The 20266-nt window shown below is 32.9% G+C and overlaps 2 protein-coding genes across 3 annotated transcripts; both read right to left on the bottom strand.

The window, feature by feature from the left end:
• Positions 1-5258: 5258 nt before the first annotated feature.
• LOC107891850 (probable polygalacturonase) lies at positions 5259-8419 on the bottom strand. Its single transcript, XM_016816774.2, has 6 exons — positions 8270-8419; positions 6973-7290; positions 6774-6894; positions 6507-6681; positions 6272-6342; positions 5259-5992 (listed from the first exon to the last, which is right to left on the bottom strand). Exons 1-6 carry the CDS (start codon positions 8273-8275, stop codon positions 5325-5327), a joined length of 1359 nt encoding a protein of 452 aa, XP_016672263.2. The 5' UTR covers positions 8276-8419; the 3' UTR covers positions 5259-5324.
• A 2432-nt stretch (positions 8420-10851) lies between these two features.
• On the bottom strand, positions 10852-20053 carry LOC107891851 (topless-related protein 2). Of its 2 annotated transcripts, none has more exons than XM_041100320.1 (25): positions 19692-20053; positions 19414-19593; positions 19207-19320; positions 18961-19119; positions 18686-18863; positions 18443-18581; positions 17884-17999; positions 17649-17784; positions 17417-17526; positions 16924-16990; positions 16783-16856; positions 16598-16693; positions 16427-16519; positions 15782-15909; positions 15429-15663; positions 15158-15316; positions 14970-15059; positions 14600-14752; positions 14364-14474; positions 14031-14207; positions 13387-13515; positions 13207-13302; positions 12359-12541; positions 12105-12280; positions 10852-11314 (listed from the first exon to the last, which is right to left on the bottom strand). In XM_041100320.1, exons 1-25 carry the CDS (start codon positions 19769-19771, stop codon positions 11107-11109), a joined length of 3387 nt encoding a protein of 1128 aa, XP_040956254.1. In that variant the 5' UTR covers positions 19772-20053; the 3' UTR covers positions 10852-11106. The 2 variants fall into 2 exon arrangements, with proteins under 2 accessions (XP_040956254.1, XP_040956255.1); XM_041100321.1 differs by having other exon boundaries at positions 15012-15059.
• Between the last annotated feature and the right edge of the window lie 213 nt (positions 20054-20266).

Here is a 20266-nt window from a genome sequence, read left to right as displayed (position 1 = left end):
TTTGATTCCTAAACTTAATTCCTTAATTTTGATTCCCAAACTTAATTCCTTAGATTTCTGTCATTCCCCAAACAATAAATCTCCATAGTATTTCAAGAAAAACATCCAAGAACACCATAGATTTCTCTATTGTTGAATTTTTGGGTTTTTCAGGTTTTCAATCAAACATTCAATTTTTCGTTCGAACTTTCAATTTTTCGTCAACTACGGTAACAATTCAATTACTTATTATTTTTTATGGTATTTGATCCTTTAAATTGAGTTTTTAGCCATTAAATCGCATGTTTTAAATAAAAGTAAAAAATTGGGTCATTAATGGTGGATTTTGAGATTTTGGATAAAAATGTGGTTTCAAAGTGTTTTTCAATTAATTTTGACATGATTAGAAGGTTTCTAAACTTAAATTTTTGTTGAAGATTTCCAATGTTTTAATGAATTTTTGTGAAAATTATCATAAACATGTCAAAAATTTTGATACCATGAATTGGTAGTTTTGAGTAGTTTAAAGGTTGAGAATCAGTCGTAGGTAGATAATTAGATGAACAGAATTAGTTTTAGGCAAAAATAATAATTATAGGCCAGATAATTGAAATTCAAGTTTGCTATGTCAAAGGTTTCGATTATAAGAGAATATAGTTTAGACTTGCATATTTGGTTGGTTTAGGTGAGTCTTTGGTTGTTAATTAATGGTGCATATTGTGTAGTTATTATTTGTGAAGCATCGAAATTGTTGGAGCCTTCTATGAACAAGGTGAAAGGTAAGGAAAAGCTAGTTTAAGCTTTCAGCAATTAAGCGAAAGCAAGATCGGTGAATGTTTGGAATCGCTACTTGTAGACAAAATTTATAGTGTTAATTGAGAGCTTAGGAATAGCCTAAACCCCTATCCTAAGTTTCGAATGTAAGTTTTCTATTTCCCTTGCTTTATTTTGGCAATTATGTGATTATGTGAATAATTGTGGATTGAGTATTATGATGCGATATTGTGATATGAGAAATGTGTGATAACTATTGTGAATTGTGTTTTGCTGTAGGCATGATATGCATGCCAAATGACAGTTATAATTATATGCTAATAATGTAAATATGTAGCGAAAGCGAGCGGAATTTCGGTAAGTATATATGTGTTGAATTGTGGAATGTGATATTATTATGACATGTATTATGTGAGAATACTTGTATGTGATATATGATATACTGATTTTAATGCACACATATGTGGTCGGATATGTAATGGCTCAATTAGCATTATTGTGGACTTAAAATGCAATTAAATGTGAATCCGATAAGCATGCATTATGTACAAGTTGTGATGTAAATTAATGAATATGAATAGAGATCATGTGCATCAAATCAGTAATTAAAAATGTGTAATTGTGGATATTTTGGCCTTGTGATCTCTTGAAACCGTTGGATATAGTTGGCATATAATAGGATTGTGATTACTCACCTATATGTATTGGGTTTTGGGGTATTGAGGCCTTGGGATAAGTTGGAGAGATAAGAGAATGTGATCTAAGCTCCATTCAACGGGACATGTTTGTTGTGTTGGAGAGTGTTAGTTTTACGCTTCACTTTTTAGGATATGTTCGACTCTATGAGTCAATTGGTGTGTTGGAGATCTGTGTATCCGATGTGTGGTGATAGAACGCACTTTTATGTTTCATAGCCTCAAATGCCAAATTATCGTTTAAATGTGATATTATTTATTATGATAATACAATGTGAGATTGATGCATAAACATGTAAATAATATGTTAAATGAGTCGATTTAAGTTTCATGAAAATGTTAGTATGTTCTCATAGTAAATTGCGTATGTAATTGTGGTTTGGGTCTTTTTTATTTAACTTGTGAATGCATGCGAATATATTAGCTAGACTTGTGAGTTATTAAAGCATGTATATGTTGTTTAGTCTTGATGAATTATTGTTAAATGAATTATATATATAAGCAAGTTGAGTGTAATTGCATGTAGGAGTATATGTTAGTTTTATGATTTAATGAAGCGTGAATATGCTATTGTGACTTGGTTAGAATATAGTTGTGAATGTGTTATAGCATGCTCTTGTTTAACCTTTGATGTTGTGTATATATTGTGGTTACTCTGATATTCACTAAGCTTGTTTAAGCTCACCCACTCTCTCTAATCATTGCAGATATTTAGTGTTTGCGGTGTAAGCGATGTGGGGACACCAAGGAAGTTATCCAAGTTAGGCTTTAGTATTTGCGTAGGTGGTATTAATATTATTCTTTAAACTGTAGGGATAAGACAATGTGGTTAGACTTCGATTGATTATTATTGTGGTCCTCGTGATATTTTATGGGTTTAGTTATCTAGCATTTTTTATAAATGTTATAATTATTTCATTGTTATTGTTTTGGTTTGAATATTTGCTATGTTGAACTTCCATGAACTGTATATATGGTCAATGAACGTTGAATAATGTGGTAGAACTGTTGTATGAATTTTGCCTTAATGTTTTGATTACTTTCATAGCTTATTTGTTCTTAGGATTTATGGATATTATTCTTATTATACCGTTTTCTTACTCAGACATGTTTTCGATGATTGAACAGTTATTGTGGTTGTTTTGGTGATTACTTGGTAAGGTAAAAGTTGCATGTTGAGTAATTATTATTTTGAATGGATTATATGCCTTAAACTGCTGAATTTTTGTGTTCTGGAGCAGAGGTATCGATATTTGTGTTTTAAAAACGATACCTCCATGATTTTTGAAAGTGCTAACGTAATTTGGAATTGATACCATATTATGAGTATCGATGCTCTATGTAGAATAATCGATATTTTATGAAAGGTACCGATAAATTCTTAGATTTTGATTTTAAGTGAGAAACAGAATACTATTTTGGAATCGATTTTCCAAGCAGTATTACTACCGTTTGAAAGAAATATTGATACCTTTGATTCAGTATCAATACTTACGTGAATAATTCTAAATTTTTGTTTGGTGGTCTAAAAACATGTTTAATTCTCGTTTTAAGTTCGTTTGATGAATGTTGAGCATGTTTTAATAATAGCTAGGAATATGTGTGACTTGTAATTATTTAAAAGCTAAATTGGATCTGCTTAATAATGAGAACATTTGTAATGCTTATGATGTGTGACGGTGGTATGATATCCTAATATTCGAGCTCGGTGACTGGGCCAGGTATAAGGTGTTACATAAAATCATTTCAGTATAATATCATGATTGAGCTCTCTCTAATTACATATCATTACAAAAGCTACTTAATTAGTGCATATCCAATAATTTTGTCATAAGTGAGTTACCTCATAGGATATCATTAATCTCTTTGGGATAAATTTGTTCTCCCAATATGATTTTAATTTATCTGATAGTAACTATTAGATATTCTTTTCATGAAAAATCAATTATTATAAAATAATAATCAAGTAATTTATAACAAAATAAACAACCTATAATCACATTTACTTTTCATCGATGATGTAATATCGAAAAGATATCAAATAATAATCATGTCACCATATAATCGATGATCATCCTGAGCACATCAGTAGAAATAGGGCACTCATGGTCAAACTTAGTATGTCCCAGGAGCCCACAAACATAGAGAAAATAGATAATTGTTCGTACTTTAGAAGACCTTGTAATGGTCTTCCATTGGCACCACGAAAGGATATGGATCGAGTCAAAAGCTTAGAGACTGAAAGAGTCACACGAAAGTGCATAGGTCACCCCTAACTCCACTTCGCTAAACTAGAATCAAACTGACAAAATTGGCCAATGTGAGCACTTATACATTCAGCAGTACTAGGAACCATCAAGTTCAAAGGCAGACCATAAACTGAACCCAGAAACCCACCTCAGTAAATAGATAATCCAAGGAGCGTAGATTACCATCATACTCCTGAAACAGCAAAAGATGTTTTTCAAAAGACCAAAGAGCTCTAGCCAGGACACTATTTCTATCTCGCAGCAAACCAAATTTAATGAGCATGATATTCTCGTCCAGCGCCTGAAACTGTGTAGACTCAGATAACTTCCAAACCGGATGGAACACAGAAATGAACGCATCCCAATTTGGAGGACGAAAGCGTTGTCGCTTACACACAACCCAACAATCAGAAGCAGATGCCACAGTAGCGTCGAGAATATCAACAACATCAAGGTCTGCAAACTCATCCTCTGTCAACTTGAAATTCTACCAATACTGAACCAATTCCTCCGCAATTAGCACCGAGAAGACAGAGAAATGCAAAAGAGCGAATTGACAGAAAAAAAAATGAAGACAAAAACCAGCCAAAAACCATTAGAAACCAAAAATAACTAAAACAGTAATGGTAATTAGGAACCCAAAAGAAGAGCAAAAGCCAAACTTATGGACAAAACTTACACAAAGCAAGACTAAACACCCCCATAACTTCCACTGAGAAAATTAAAGAGACTAATCTTTATTATTAAAGAAGATATATTTTAATATATAGACCACACCACATAACATTCCTAAAGATAAAAATAAAATAATAAAAGAAAAGCAAATTTAGTACAGTCGGTCAAATTTTAGGTGTCATTGATTTGCGAATAATAATAATATTGTTAAGTTGGTTTTTTGAGGTGTTGTTTAAAAATAAAAAGCATCTTAAATTTGAGAAAGCTAAGTACATGCCCAAAAATCAAGTCGGATAGAAATATAGACAAATTTCTATATATAATTAAAAGGGAAAATTAAAATTAAAAAATAAATAAAGTTAAGCTCGCCACTTATTAAGCAAAGAAATTCAGTACATGTCAAATAAAGAGGTTAACATGTGCAGATTCTTTATATATATATATATACATGCTCCCAACCATAAAGCTAGTTTGGATTAGAGGTGTATATACAAAAATAAACGTTTGTTATGTTGATCACAGTTACTTTTTAAATTTTTAAAAGAAACATTATACTTTTCCAAATAATAATTTAAATTACAATTTAAATATTTATAAAAATAAAATTTTAAACATAAATATTTCGTTTATACAAAGCAACTCATCACCGAATCAACTTTTTGAATCTCTATCTACCATTTTTATTCATTAATTCAACTCAAAATTATATAATATTTTACAAAAAGATTACAAACAAACAAAATCTATAAAACATAACTAAAAAGCATTAAACATTAACACTAAAATATACCCAATACTTTTTTTTTATGTTTTAACTCCATCACTACAAAAAAAATTCAAGAAGAAAGAAATGAAGCTATACAAAACAATATGCAATTTCCAACTAGCCAAAAAGAGATTATTGCAAAAAAAAATCCGAATAGGTCGAAATATCCCAAATTCATATTTTTTTTTAAAGAATTATATTATAGAATTGCAACTCGAGCATTAGGATTCCACATGACGAAGTACTCGAATTCATAAGTTCGGGGCATGGTTCTGGGAATACGGACTCAGAAAACCCGGAAACATATGAACATTGCCATGGCGACAAAGAAGTAGAATTGATTGATAAGGAGATATTTGATAGACATATAAAAGTAAAGGGAGATTCTTCAATTCCTTTGAAATTACCCGCAATGGTGATATTTGTGCCAATGATGTTCTGTAGGGTGATTTTCTCTAATACCGGAAAAGCATCAGGATCAAATTTGTCGTCTGGATGGGATCCATAGTCACCGATGGCAGCAAAAGATGTATTAACATTTAGCAAGTCAACATCTGATATCATGATTTCTTTGATGTAACCACCCCTACCTATTGTTGTTCTAAACTCGATACCAGTTAATGAGTCGTAGAGATGGACTTCCTCGACTAGAATATCGGAAATGCCACCAGACATTTCACTACCAAAGGCAAGAGATGAGCCTGTGGATGATCGAAGATCGACCCTTCGAACATGGGCGATAGTGGTCGGTCTACCATATGCAATGCCATACTCATCCCATCCACTCTTGAAGGCAATCGCATCATGGCCCATGCTAATGTTGCAGTCCTCGATGCAAATGTTATCCGAAGAATCTGAAACCGGAATGTTAAAGAATGATTTAGAAATTTTCCTGCAGAATCGCTTTAAACACCGCCAAGCAACTAGTAACAATTAGGCATGCAATTTCTTCTGTAAAAGCTTTCAATCTTTTCTAGAAACATATCGATACAAGCAAAAACTAGTATTCTATCTTATAAGTAAAGGAAATTATAATAAAATTAGAAGAATAAATATAGATATGGACAACAAGCAATATCTGAAAACAAATTAGATTCTCAATATGAAAAGATTGAGATATTAGCATCAGAAACCTGGGACTATGCCGACAGTATATGGAGATTCTGGTGGAGCATAGACCGATATATTATGAATGTGTACATTGCTGCATGAAATGGAAGTAGATATAAATTTAACTTTCTCCATTTATTTTCATATTAAACACAAATTTTTATATAAATTTAACTTTCTCTATTTTTTTGCATATCAAACACAAATGTTCAAACAATAAGCAAAGGGATGGAAAACTTACGAAAAACAAAAACAAACCTGCAATAGACTGGATGAATGTTATATGCAGGGGCATTCAAAAGACTAATATTAGAAACAAGCACATATTCAGATGAGACAAACTCCACAAGATGAGGGCGCGTGTAGTTTAAAGAATGCGATGTGAACCATTCCCACCAAACCGAGCCCTGTCCGTCTATAGTTCCATTATCACCTAGTGCAACATTCAAGTCCAAGTTTATCCAAGACTCAACCAAGATCATAACAAATAGTAGATAAAGGAAGTTAAGTGGTAATCAACCTTACCAGTTATTACGACATCGCGCAACATGTAACCATTCACCAAACTTCGATATCTTCTACCGGGAAGCTTGATTCCTCGACCATACGAGGGTAATGGTTCAACAATACCCCAATGAGATGGATCCTTAACAAGCAAAACAAAATCAAGAGTGGCTCATAGTAACCTGCACTGTTTTGATTGAACAAAAGAGCAAAAAAATACCTGAGATCCAAGAATGATGGCATCTTTTTCCAAGAAGAGGGTAAGATGGCTCGTAAGATTGAAACTTCCGGTAAGCCATCGTCCAGGGGGCACATAAAGTTGGGCACCGCCTTTGTCGGCAAAGGATTTGAGATAGAAAATGGCATTTCGAAAGGCAATGGTGTTCAAAGTTTTGCCGTCTCCGATAGCACCGAATTCTTGAATTGAAACACAATGAGGTCTTGGGTTAAACTTAAGCTTATGATCACATCGTCCATTGCTTTCTTCTCCATTCACTCTAATTGCATTGCACAATGCCCATAGCAAAAGCAAAGCCACCTGTTTGAACAAGTGAAAAAAAAATAGTAACTTTGATATCCAAGACCTGAAAATCCGTGTTCAGCACATATTCAAACATAAGGATAAGGACATCACTCCGCAAAGAACCCTCAACATACGTGGAAAGACAGAAATGATTAAACATGCTCATGTCTGAGACATATCCATAGCTGATACTTACACCCGAGCTCGAGTAACATAGATTCACATCAAGAGTACAAGACAAGAACAAAAAGAATAAAACTCGTATTTGTTGAATCTAGAGTTTAGCTCTTTTGGATCATGCTACTACCTTTACAAGAAGCTTGGCCTTGATTCGAAATTCAATGTTTGAAACTCGATTCAAGTTTAATTGAGTTGAATTTGAAATGAAAATTGAACCACTTGAGCTCACTCATTTACGCTCATCTACCTAATAAAACATGAGCTTGGTTCCATGCTTGACGTACTCGAATTGAAATTTGGAAGTTGGAGTGGCTTGAGTTAACCAAGCCGAACTAAAAACCAATTAGATTGCAAGCATAAGTGTCTTATACAAATCTAATGAATAAGTAGCAGAGATTGAGAAAGCATGCATTAAATTTCAATCTCAAACAATGATCCGATCTTATAACAGCTAAGATTGAAAAGCTGAAAGTTTTAGAATCCAATGAAAACCAGAAATCTGCACCCCCACAACCCCCTCCCCAAAAACTATAAAATGAAGGAAATCCAGAATATATAATTGCCACCATTGATGATAAGCAATCCAGTTAACAAAAAGAGAAAAAAACCCAGAAAAATTGCAAATTTTTTATCATAAAAAACACTTGAACATATCCAGAATATATATATGTGTGTGTGTGTATAATTTTCCACCACTGATGATGAGTAAATCCAGTTAATTTATGTTACTTTTTACAAATCCAGAACATATGTGTGTATATATACAAGCTAGAAAGTCACAGGTACAGTTTAAATAATATAGAAACATACTTACTGCCATCTTCCGCAGCAACAGTTGACCGAAGAGATGAAGTGACGAAGAAGATAAGCTGAAGTATGTTTAAACATAAACAAAAAGAAAAATAGGAAGCCGGCTTTTATGTAAGTATGCTAATGATGAGCATTAATTATGTATAAAACACACAAATCTTATTACATTCTTTTCCTTTTAAACACAAATATTAAAAATATTAATTAAATTGGACGCTTTTTTCAGGGTTAAATTTTGCTATTAGTCCCTATACTATGTGTAACTTATAAATTTAATCATTATATTTTAATTTAGTCAATTTACTTTTTCAAATTCTGAAATTTCACTCCACTCGTAAGTCAAATAATAGTAATTAAATTCTGCTATAATCTAACTTCTCTAATTCGATTGCTTTTTGTCGAATTTTAAAAATACAGTATGAAAATAATAAATTGAAGTATAAGATAAAATTTTAAAATTATGAAATTAAATATAAAAACCAAATCTATAATTTACACATCATCCAACAAATTTTAAAAAATTTCAATCTAATACCTTCCCTTATAAAAAAGAATTTTAAATTTAATTATATCGAGTTAAGCAAATTGTTTCTTTTGCGTGGACTTCAAATAAAAAATGTAATAATCAGTAATTAATTAACAACGTCTCTCGCCAACAAATTTGTCTGAAACGGCCCTCTCTCTGCTTTCACTTCCTTAAATGCTACAGTAATTAAGAGATCTAAAAATAAAATTAAAAGAAAAAGTGTGTTTTTATTACACTGTTAAGGATCGATTAGTGGGATATGATAAAGTTAATGTGATTTTATTAGATTTTCTTTCCAGGTGTCACTTGATTCTGTTTAACGTCAATAATTCGATTTAAATTATTTATTCTTTTAAATTTATATTTATAATTTCATTATAAAATATCAAATTATTTTTTATTATTTCTAATACTAAAATAGGTTATTATTGAGTTTAACTAAAACCAAACTTTACTCCCAAGGTTGTAAATAAATTATGTCAAAGGCGAAGTTAAAATTTGTTTTAGGGGTCGAAATTAAATTGTATATTATTATGATAGTAAAAATATAATATTATCATTTTAATAACTTATATCTTTATAATTTTTAAAAAATTAAATTATTTTTTATCATTTTTAAAACCAAAATACAATTAATTTAAAATTTTATAAAATTTCCCTAGAGGAGCTGGCCGCTCCTCTAATGACATACTTTTTACTTAATTTACTTATGTTTAATTTTTTTGAAATATATTTTTTATAAATTCAACTATTAATATTTATTATTTATGATCTCAAATTGCAATTTTTTTATACTCGTTATAGAATCCATAATATTATATAAGATACGATTATATAACATTAATATAATGAGATATTTTTAATTAAAAATATTTTATACTAGTATGAATTATTAAGGTATAAAAATAAAAATACTTTAGAACTTAATTATAATATGATAAAATATGCTGATATGAATACACTGAGCATGAAGTGAGAGGAGGATGTTGGAAGACAGGGAAGAGAAGGGACCCATTTTGTGAAAGATGCTAGCCTGGCTTCTATCACTTTGAAAGAGATACACAACTGAAAATCCAAAAAGTAAGAAATAAAAAAAAATTGAGTATCATAGTGTTTAAATATAGGGTAAAGTACAATTAAGGTCACTAAATTATTGATCAGTTTACGTTTTAATCATTCAACTTCAAAAAGTTACAAAATAGTTATTGAAATATTCGAAAATTTTCATTTAAGTCATTAGGCAGTTAAAATTGTAGTTGTATGGCATTCTCTATTCGCATCAATCAAAAGCTCTTTTTTCCCTTTTCTACAATTCAATTTTTGTTTTCATGAAACAACTTTGAACATCACAGATTTATGAATCAAAATCCAAATAATTTTCTTCTTTCGATCTTCAACACTGACCATCAAATTGACTTGGATCTAAAGTTAAAAAATCTACTTGTTGATGGGCATTGATTCATCGTATTGGTTGTCGAATCGTCGCTTGAAAGTCACTAAACGAACTATTTTAAAGAAAAAACTTAATCCACAGACTTAAATAAAAACTTACGAATAAGTTTATGACTTAAATGCAAACTTTCAATTAATTTAATGATCATCCTGTAATATAAATTATCCTTATATGATTCAAAGAGATGATTTTGAGTACCTTAATATTTCATTTGATTCGTGATCCAAATAATTTACAAATCAAATAAGTTCTTTTAATATGTTTTTTCCAATCTTCTATTAGTACTAAAAAAATCAAATATTTAATTTGATTTAATTACATTAAATATTCTCAAATTATAATTATTATATCAATCTAAGTTTTGAAGCTGTTAAATCTTATATGAGATAATTTAAAATAAAAAAATTTAAAAATATAGAACATTAATGCTTCGATTATTTTAAGTTATAATAAGAAAATTTAAAATGAATTTGTCATTTACTTTTAAAGTTCACTTGAGATTTTATTTAATTAAATTAATTCATCTTTATCCTTAAATTTCCTGTAATTTTTATAATCTTTAAATTTTTTAAGAAAAAAACTTTGAAAAAGATTGAACACATCTATATCAGACAAGTATCTATCTGTATTCCATATTCATATTGAAGAGTTCAAATAACATGAAACAGTAATTGAATGTCACATGTATCAAAGAGATTAGTGCCCAATATACATACAAAACACTATATTTTCCTTGTTCAATTCTTCTCAACATTTTTCCCTATTTGTTCAAATACATGATTAGACACATACAAAATGGACAACCACCTACAAATTTTACATCCATGACTTACAAGTTAGGTATCGGGAGCGACATTAATGTTCATCGCTGTAGCTGTTCCGAAGTGTTAGTGGTTGATGATGTTGCCGTCCTTCCATTCTCTGTTCCATTATCGACAGGTACATGAAGTCCCCATTTCCTCTCTGCTTCCGAGGGTTCTATAACTTTGACAGCACCGTTACTCAATCCCACAGCTATCTGATTGGCTTCTTGTGGATGTGCCGCAACTACAAGCGGGTGAATGGTTGGGCTGTCATTGTAGAACATCGAAACCAGACATAAGATTTCACATGTATGTCTCATGCAAGACTTTTCAACACATCACTAGGAGAATGCATTTGGTCGGTTCAGCCGGTTCGGTTAAAAAGCCAAAAAAACTGACTTAACCAACTTCCAATAAATGATAACTGAGAACAAAACCAAGTTGAGAGAAAACCAAATAACCGATCCAACTTAAGTCAATCGGTTCAGTTAACCAAAAACAAATAAGTAAACCTACCAACTATCATATATTTTATTTACACCCCTTAAAAAACCCTAATTACCGAAAAAAATGTAATCAGCTTTATTACTGCAGTGTTTTTCTTTCATACATCTATAACATTTAAACCGATTTCCTTAACCAACTAAAACTGAAACCAAACTAATCAAACTGCACCGATTAATTCCCATAGTTGTTGAAACAAGACCAGACCAGGCGATACAGCAGTCTGAAGGGAGAGAACTGGTTGACCCACAAACCGGTATGAACCAGTATAGAAAAACGGTTGAGCCGAAGGTTAAACTGTGTTTTATAGTTTTTAATAAATTTTTTTTACTATTTTTAAAAATTAATTTAATTGAAAGCGGACCGGCGATCAGACCGAGAACCGGTGAACTAACCAGTTCAACCACCAATCTGGTTTCAAAAACCATGTTAATTCCATTAACTCGGCTTTAACTGAGTTTTGCACACCCTTATGCATAACAATTCAACAACCAATAATAATAACAACAATAACAATAAACTAAGTTAATGACATGGTTATATAAGCTGTAACCTGTTTGACGATACAGGAGAGATATACGCAGATGGTGCAATGCGACATCTGAGCCTTAAACTATCGGCGTCGAACACTCCAATGTTACCATCAGTAAAAGTAGCATAAACTAGCTGGCTATTGCAGGAATATACTGCACACGATAAAGATGAAGAAAGTACTTCTTGGGGCATCCACTGCGACAAAAAAGAACAGTAAAAATGCATTCACCACGTATTTAAATTCATTACATAAAATGTTAATAGCTTTTTTACCTGCCGAATGCATTCCATCTTGTTAACATCGTATATCGCAAGTTGCGTTTCATGGCACACTAACAATCGAACTTGATCAGAGTGAAATTGCACTCGAGTGTCACCCTGAGAGGTCTTTCCAGCAGGCAGTTGAAGTGTAACTGATTTTATCTTTTCCCAGTTATCGGTATTCCAAAAGAAAAGCTGCAAAAAGAAAGAAGTTGAATATGATAGGCAATAAAACTACAATGAGAACTGATATGACATACATGTATGTCTATGTGTTTGTGGTGTATATATACGAAATACAAGAGAAAATAAAAACAGGAGAACACTTGAAGCATTTGAAATGATTACAGCATACTGCAAGAGAATGTGAGAATTCCCTCTACAGGAAACTGAAATCAATTTCTTTTGTTTCTAGCTATGCTACTCCAACTCTTCATTTTCTTTGAAGTATCCATGTCCAATCACACATTGGTATGGCCTGGACATACTATCTTCCATATATATGGAAAGACCTTCGAAAAAAATTATTTTACTCATGTCAAACACATATCCATACTTGACACTCGCCCCCGAGTCCACGTAACATAGATTTTAAGGACATAAAAAGAAACATGGGAACCATTAAGAAAGGTATTGAGATACAATAATCTCATTTCCAATACAAGTTCTACTGCAGTTTTCTACAATTACTCTCGTATCGTATATAGGCAACCAATGTACTGGAAAAGAATTCGCAACCAAACAAAACAAATGCAAGAAGTACATCCGATCTCTTTTCAACATTAACCATGTTTCCATCAATAAGAACGAAAGATAAAATTACACAACCAGAAACAGCGATGTTTGATGATGAAGCATACCTGAGCATCAGCACCAGAAGAAACCAGGATGTTCAAACTGGTGGAAAATGCTAAACCACTGATGCGTTTTTGGTGACCCTTCAATTTTGTTTTAACCTAAAGGGGAAAAAAGCACCTCTTTTGTATTAAACATCTAAAAGGTACTGGTATCGATGAAAGATACAAAGATAAATACTCTACCTCATCCACCCTAACATTGTAAATATGGATGGCAGAGTCATCCATTCCAATAGCTATGATATTATTATCTTGAGGATGAAATGCCAAGAATGTTGAAGCTGGAGGAGGTGCCATAAAAGTTGTCATTACCTGCAAATCAATGTAATTTGTATCAACTAAAAGATAGATGTAGATGAAATCAAGGGTGACAAGAAACTCCATGCTAACTCCAGCGATTAAAAAATCAAACCAGACTGGCCATTCAATGTTGAACCAGGAACCATTTGGCCCAGGTTCGGCAGTTTAAACACAGGTTGAACCAGAAAACCAGCAAGAACCATTAAAAAATCAAGAATCAGAAATCAGAAAAGGCGGTTAAAAACCAGAAGTTTTTTTTATTACTTTTGGGTTCTTTTAATAAAAGAAAATGGGCTTGGTTTTTCATGAATATAGTTTTTCTGTTATTTCTTTGTTTTGAAAATTTTATGCTTTTTTTATTAGTCACTACTTTTTTCTCATTTTTCAACAAGGTTGAACCACCCAATTCAACCGATTGAACCAAGAACCAGAGGTCTGCCAGTTAACCTCCAATCAGTTTTTTAATTCTTAGGTAACTCAAAATTTGCAGCCACAACAGAAAATCTTCAAAACATGCATTAATTTACCTTGAATGTCATCATATTGAACAATGAAACCTTTCCACCACATGCAGACATTACATAGGAGTCATTCTTTGACAGTGCTATGCATGGAACTGCATCTTCGGAATTATCGGGGACATCATTAGTCATAAGAAGACCACTGTTGGGTTGCCAAAGTTGTGGAACAATGCTTGCAGTAGCCTATAGAACCACAAAAGATTAAAAGAAGAAAAGATAGCCACGGAAACTTCTCTACCATATGAATAAGTACAAACAGGCATATGAACCTTCATATGTAAATTTGCATGTATGCTTTAATGAATAATAATATATCGATGCTTCCAAAGCATAACTCACCTTGCCACTAGGATTTTGTTCACTGCGACTCCATTTCCACAGCTTTTGGACACCATTTGTTCCAAGAGCAAGAACCCCAACACCAGAATTTGTGTAAAGAAGTCTAGCAACCTTAATACAAGGCAATTTAATAATGATAAAAAATGATTAACTGAACAAGATATTCCTGAAAGATAATGTTAAAAACAAAAAATGAGAAATGAAAAACAATATATTTATATATTGAAGTATATAACCTTGCTAGCAGTATCCAAGTTGTCCAGCATGGCAACTGTTCGACACTGTGTGGCATCAACAATCTCAGTTAGTTCCCAAGTTTTGGTTTTCTCAGACAAATGTTCCAAATTCCTTGGCTTTTCAATTCCTCTACTCATCAGTTCAACTCCATTCTACAAGAATTTGTAATTCAACTTAGAGCCAGTTCAAAACACTAGTAAATTGCATCAGAGACAAGCAAATTAAACTCCATTGAGCAGCAAGTCCATAATCTCTAAACTTTGTTTTAATAATCATTTATTTTCTTTAATATGGGTATCAATTGACACTAATTTCTAACCAAAACACAAAATATCAGCAGAAAGTAAAGCTTAGTGCATCGCAGAATACAAGACTGGGAGCAGGCCTTGCAGGGCTGTCTACACGTTCTACCTTGCTAACAACTGGACCGATGCTTGTACCCATAGCAGAACTAGATACCTGTTACATTAACAAGCAAGAACACAAGTTGTCAATACAAATTCGTGACAAAATAACAAAAAATACAAAAGTGAATATTGTGATGGAAGATGTATAACCTTCATCTCAAGTGGTGTTCTAGATGCTTCATAAGATCGAGCCTCCATTGCCCTTAATGTTCTAAGACCATTGGCATTTGCAAGAACCTTGAATCCATTGTCTGCTGTAGTAACAACAAGCAAATTCCCTTCCTTGTTGAATCTCAATCGGGGAAGACTCTGTACCATCCCAATATCAAGTAAGATAACCAAATTGAAATCACAGTATATGTTCTTCATTCAATAAAAGGTGTATAAATAAGGATGGTCAAATGAACAACGAGATGCTAACCGGAAGTCCCCCCTCAGCTTCTGTGCTGGTGAGCATATTTGTACTATCCATATGCCAAAATTTAATCTGGCTATCATCACCAACAGCCAAAAAGCGATTCCTGGTTGTGTCAAACTGTACTACACCAGTAGCGTTCTTTCTAAAACCAGAATATGTCCTCTTTATTTTCCCTTCACTTTCATTCCATTCAACCAAAAATGAATCCCCATCCTTACTTGTGCCACAAGAGAATAATCTGCATGAGAGGATTGTTAATTTGTCACTTTCCATATATGGTCAAGGAGATTTGTAGCACCAGTGTAAGACTGAACATCTAACAATCAAAGATACTACTTTGAGTTATCTCTAATTACCTACTACCATCAGCACTATAGAGCATTGTGGTACACCACTGTCCAGGAGCATCATAGTCAACCCTTGAGCCCATATTGTCATACAACCAAGCCTTGATTTTGCCATCTATAGCAGTTGAGAATATGAACTGCAACAATATGACAGAAGCTTAATTCAAAAACAATTCACAATTGGAAAAATAAACTACTGTTTATCCTACAAATGCATTTATCAAGCTCAGACTTGATAAAAGCTGATCAATCCAATGTAGAACAGATTAAATATAGTAACAAATGCAACAGATGCAAAATGTTTTTCCTGGACTTCCAGAAGAGATGCAACAAAAAAATGCACATTCACCAGTGCCTTCTAATCTTATCTAGAGAAGAAATTCCTGCATGCAAAGTAGAAAATAAAAAATAAATCAATTATACAAATTATCATCTAGACATCTATTATACAGCTTTCTCCATAAAATATGATGGCACAGATTTAGTAGTTGTGCATTTACTCATAATGTGATGGGACTGATATAGTAGTTTACGTATTACTGATAAAAATGCTACTCTACTTTCTTATCACAGATCAGAGTACACTAAACTTGCATCAAAAACTTTCCCTTAAAGCATGAATCATCTTCCAGATTTAAAAAACAAAAAAGCTACCTGAATATTTTCTTTCTGATGAGGACAAACAGAATAAACAGGTGCCTCATGACCTTCAAAATTAAAAAGCTTGCTTCCGGCCAAATCCCACACCTATATTCATCACTGAAGCTGAGAAAACATGAAGTTCAAAGAGAAAAAGAACAACGGTCTCTTTATTTGCTTTCTCACCTTTATTAACTTATCTTCTCCACAAGTAACAACACAGAGCTTTTTGTTTGGATGAGAGAAAGCTAAGTCATTTACACTACCCACATGGGCTTCAATCTACAGAAATATGATATGGCAATTATCAGCTTAAATTTAAGAGTAAACACCTTTTTACGTAAAGTACAAGAAAATGAATTAGAACATGCCTCTAGATGTGGTCGTAGATCATTTGACCCTTGATACGCAAGCAAATGAACAAGATGTTTTGAGAATGCAACTCCTGCAACAAGAAAAGTTCAATATGGAAGCCCAAAACAGCACTTATTAGTCACTCTTACAGCACATACCAATCAAATTTCCATCTGGGCTCCAAGCAACACGGCTTACAGACATGGATGAATCTTTGATACTAGCCTGCAAGAATCTCAATTATAATTCCAGCAAATGCATTTTGCCAAATTCCAGCATTCCAGAAGCAAAAGTATAAACCATATCTTGCTTCAAGAACTTTTTAAAGAAGACGGAAGAGGTGTGAAGAAGAAAAAAAAAATTAACATAGTTAATTGAACCAGCAGGACATTGTTTGTGTTTGAAGTATAGTTTCGATATAGAAGAGAAATGTTTTAAAAAGCAGATTGACATAATCATCAGTAACAGAAACAATTTGAATTTTAAAACAAAAATTACAGAAATAAATGCATTTACGGACAACAATCACTAGCGCACAGAAAGATCAAATTTTCAGCAGTTGATCAGATTCAAATTGATAGAGTTAATCAGTTATCCTACAATCCTCAGTAATAACATATGAATTATTTTTGTCAAAGATGCAATATTCACCTGAAATGTAACTGAACAAGCAGACAGATCCCATATCTTGAATGGTTTTGTCACCAACCTCTCTCGCATGCCAACTTCCCATAACGAAATTTCACCATTGCTACAGCCAACTATTTAGGAAGTGCATAAAGTAAGATAACAGAACACAACCCATATCATCAAATCTAAAGGAGTGAAATTGATATAAAATCGCCACGGGTAAGATGGTTTCTGAAGTTGTCATTGATTGTACCAGTAAGTAGTGTATGATGAGTAGGATGGAAATCCATGCTTGTCACATTAGATCCCTGGTGAATGGTACAAGCAACAGATCTGGGTAGATCATCAAGTGACAATGAAGCTTGTTGAGAAGGAGCGGGATATGTGACCTGAACAAATTCATAAGAATTCTGATAGTTGGTTATCATATGTTACAAAGTAGTTGAGCATATATAACTGCTATGAAGAAAAAGCTCTTAGAGACCTACCTCATCAACAGATTGTGCAGACCGTAGCCGTTTCATTAGTTGCTCATGATCAGTGCTTCCATACTCGGTCATTCCAAGTGTATCCGGTGGTGTTCTTGGATGTTTCAAAACAGAAACTGCAGTACATTTAAAATCAAATCAGGTCAGTAATGTACATAAGGAATTAATCAGACAAGATGAAAAGAGAATTCCCTCGCACTCCTTTAAGGTTTGTCACATGAGGGAAACTTTTTATCTTGGGATAATTATTTTAACAGCTGACAACATATAAAGTATTCAAGACAAAACCAAATGTACTTAAAGCAAGTTTTTTAGTATATACAACCCAAGTCCTATAGTCTCTTACCCCCCCCCCTTCATCAAGGTCACTAACAAGCATACAAACAGAGAGCATAAAACACAAAGGATTGATGTAATCAGATATGTGTCACTGAAAATTCTATTATTTGAAGGAACATATAGAAAGAGAAAAGTATCCCTCCTTTGAACATAATTATTTGGACTACCATTATGTACCTGATAGCCAACATGGCAACCACAGTATAAACATTAACTTTACCTTGATTTTGAGGAACAGGCAGTGATGAAGCAGAAGCAGCAATGACAGCAGGTTGGACAGGTGAAGAATGATTGGCATTTGCCATCCAGCCAGCTAAAGCATTAGCATTTGCAGCAGCGGCTGCTGCTGGAGGAAAAGGCTGAAATACCATAATAGGAAACAAAAGAAAATTTTAAGGTCCATACGATTAACATGCATCAAGAACACCCATGATTAAAACGATAGTTAAAATTAGGATCATACCCCACCATGCGCTCCAAGTGGAGCATAAGTTGAAGGCTTAGCAACTGCTGCAACTGGAAGAGTTACTGGAGTAGGTGCACGAGCCCCATTAGGAGGCGAACAACTGTGATCAGTGAATAAGGTTTTGATATCAGGATTAGGCCTAGGGTTCTTACACAGCTGATGTTGCCAATTCAAACTGCAAAAAAAAAAACAATCAGACAGATACAATATCACCCATTTATCATTCATAATTACAACTAAAAATATGTCATGTCACAAAAAGTACAAAATACCTTTGATTAATCAAAGTTCGCAACCGTGAAGCCTTCAATGTAGGGAAAACAAGCTTTTCACGGAACAAGGGATTCGCTTCTATTAGTTTCTTAAGCTCAACTAGCATTATGCTGCGAGCTGATTTAGTATCACCATACTTTGATAACTGCTCATTTTGCCTACATTATATCAAAACACATAAATCTCAAATTAATTATAATTCTACAACCAAAACCAGCCATCAAATCTTTCACAATCATGTTTACCTAAAATTCTCCATGGTTAAAAGCAGCGTAATTTCCTTATAAAGTTCTTCATTAAATGTCGAGAAAACTTTCAAATCTTTCACCAAAATCTCAACAGCTTTAGCTCTATCATGGCTGAACCAAAACAAAAACCAATAACAAGATTATTATTATATATATAACCAAACCAAATCCAATATCATTGAAATTAATTAAGCAAATAAATACCGGTCCAAAGCTTCTAGATACTTCTGTTTTCTGATCTCAAAAAAAATCTTCATTGAATATCTATTATCGTCAACTTTAGTGAACCCAGAGAGGTATTTCTCAACTTCGTCCCATTCTCCGGCGAGAGCTTTCTCTTCGAAGTATTTCATGTTGAAAAAGAACCCTGACTCTTGCTCTAACCTGTAAATTCCACCAAAACCGAAAACAAGCTCCCAATTAAAACGACATTAGAAACCAAAAATAGATAAATAAAACGAAAACGAATTTTTCAAGCTTACCTATGAACGGTCTCCTTGAATTTTTCCTCTTCAAGGAATTGAAGAATCAAAAACACTAATTCTCTGCTAAGAGACGACATTTCTTCTTAACCGATCGAGAAATTTAAGAATCCAAATTAGGAACTTAGGGTTTTTAAATTAAAACAATCGGAGATGCAATCGAAAAGGGCGAAAGAAAACGACGAAGGCGGTGTCTAAAACGGCGGCGTTTGGTGGAAGTTAGCGGCGGGTTTAAGGGGAAAAAAATCGGTTCTAGGACTGATTTCTAGGGTTTGAGGTTCAATTTCATGCTTTGGCGTTCAACGACAACAGTAGAAAAAAATAAAATAAAAAGCTGCCAAATAAAATAAATAAATAAATAAATAATACAAATAGAGAGAGAAAAAGATAAAGAAGAAAGAGAAAGTGAGTTCTCTTACCTTTTTTTCGATGCGTTTTCTGCAGCGTCACACCGACCTATCACTTGATGTGTGATAACTTATCACATTGTATATTGATAAGTCGCTTGACTTATACATTTGGAGAATTTCAAAAACGTACGATTCACCAAAATTATTTATTACAACGTTAACTAG

This window comes from Gossypium hirsutum, chromosome D09 (genome assembly GCF_007990345.1).
Source record: "Gossypium hirsutum isolate 1008001.06 chromosome D09, Gossypium_hirsutum_v2.1, whole genome shotgun sequence".
NCBI lineage: Eukaryota > Viridiplantae > Streptophyta > Magnoliopsida > Malvales > Malvaceae > Gossypium > Gossypium hirsutum.
The sequence above is the reverse complement of the archived record's forward strand: the minus strand, read 5'-3'. Positions and strand labels throughout refer to the sequence as shown.

What these genes read in the sequence shown, in the direction of transcription:
- LOC107891850 (XM_016816774.2), bottom strand. An exon ending in GCGCGATGTCGTAATAACTG is followed by an intron (nt 6,682 to 6,773) that starts GTAAGGTTGATT and finishes ATGTTGCACTAG; the next exon opens with GTGATAATGGAACTATAGAC. An exon ending in ATTCATCCAGTCTATTGCAG is followed by an intron (nt 6,343 to 6,506) that starts GTTTGTTTTTGT and finishes CATTTCATGCAG; the next exon opens with CAATGTACACATTCATAATA.
- LOC107891851 (XM_041100320.1), bottom strand. Translation starts at nt 19,771, where the DNA reads ATGTCGTCTCTTAGCAGAGAATTAGTGTTTTTGATTCTTCAATTCCTT. An exon ending in ATCAGAAAGAAAATATTCAG is followed by an intron (nt 15,910 to 16,426) that starts GTAGCTTTTTTG and finishes ATATTGTTGCAG; the next exon opens with TTCATATTCTCAACTGCTAT. An exon ending in CAAGGCCTGCTCCCAGTCTT is followed by an intron (nt 14,753 to 14,969) that starts GTATTCTGCGAT and finishes AAATTCTTGTAG; the next exon opens with AATGGAGTTGAACTGATGAG.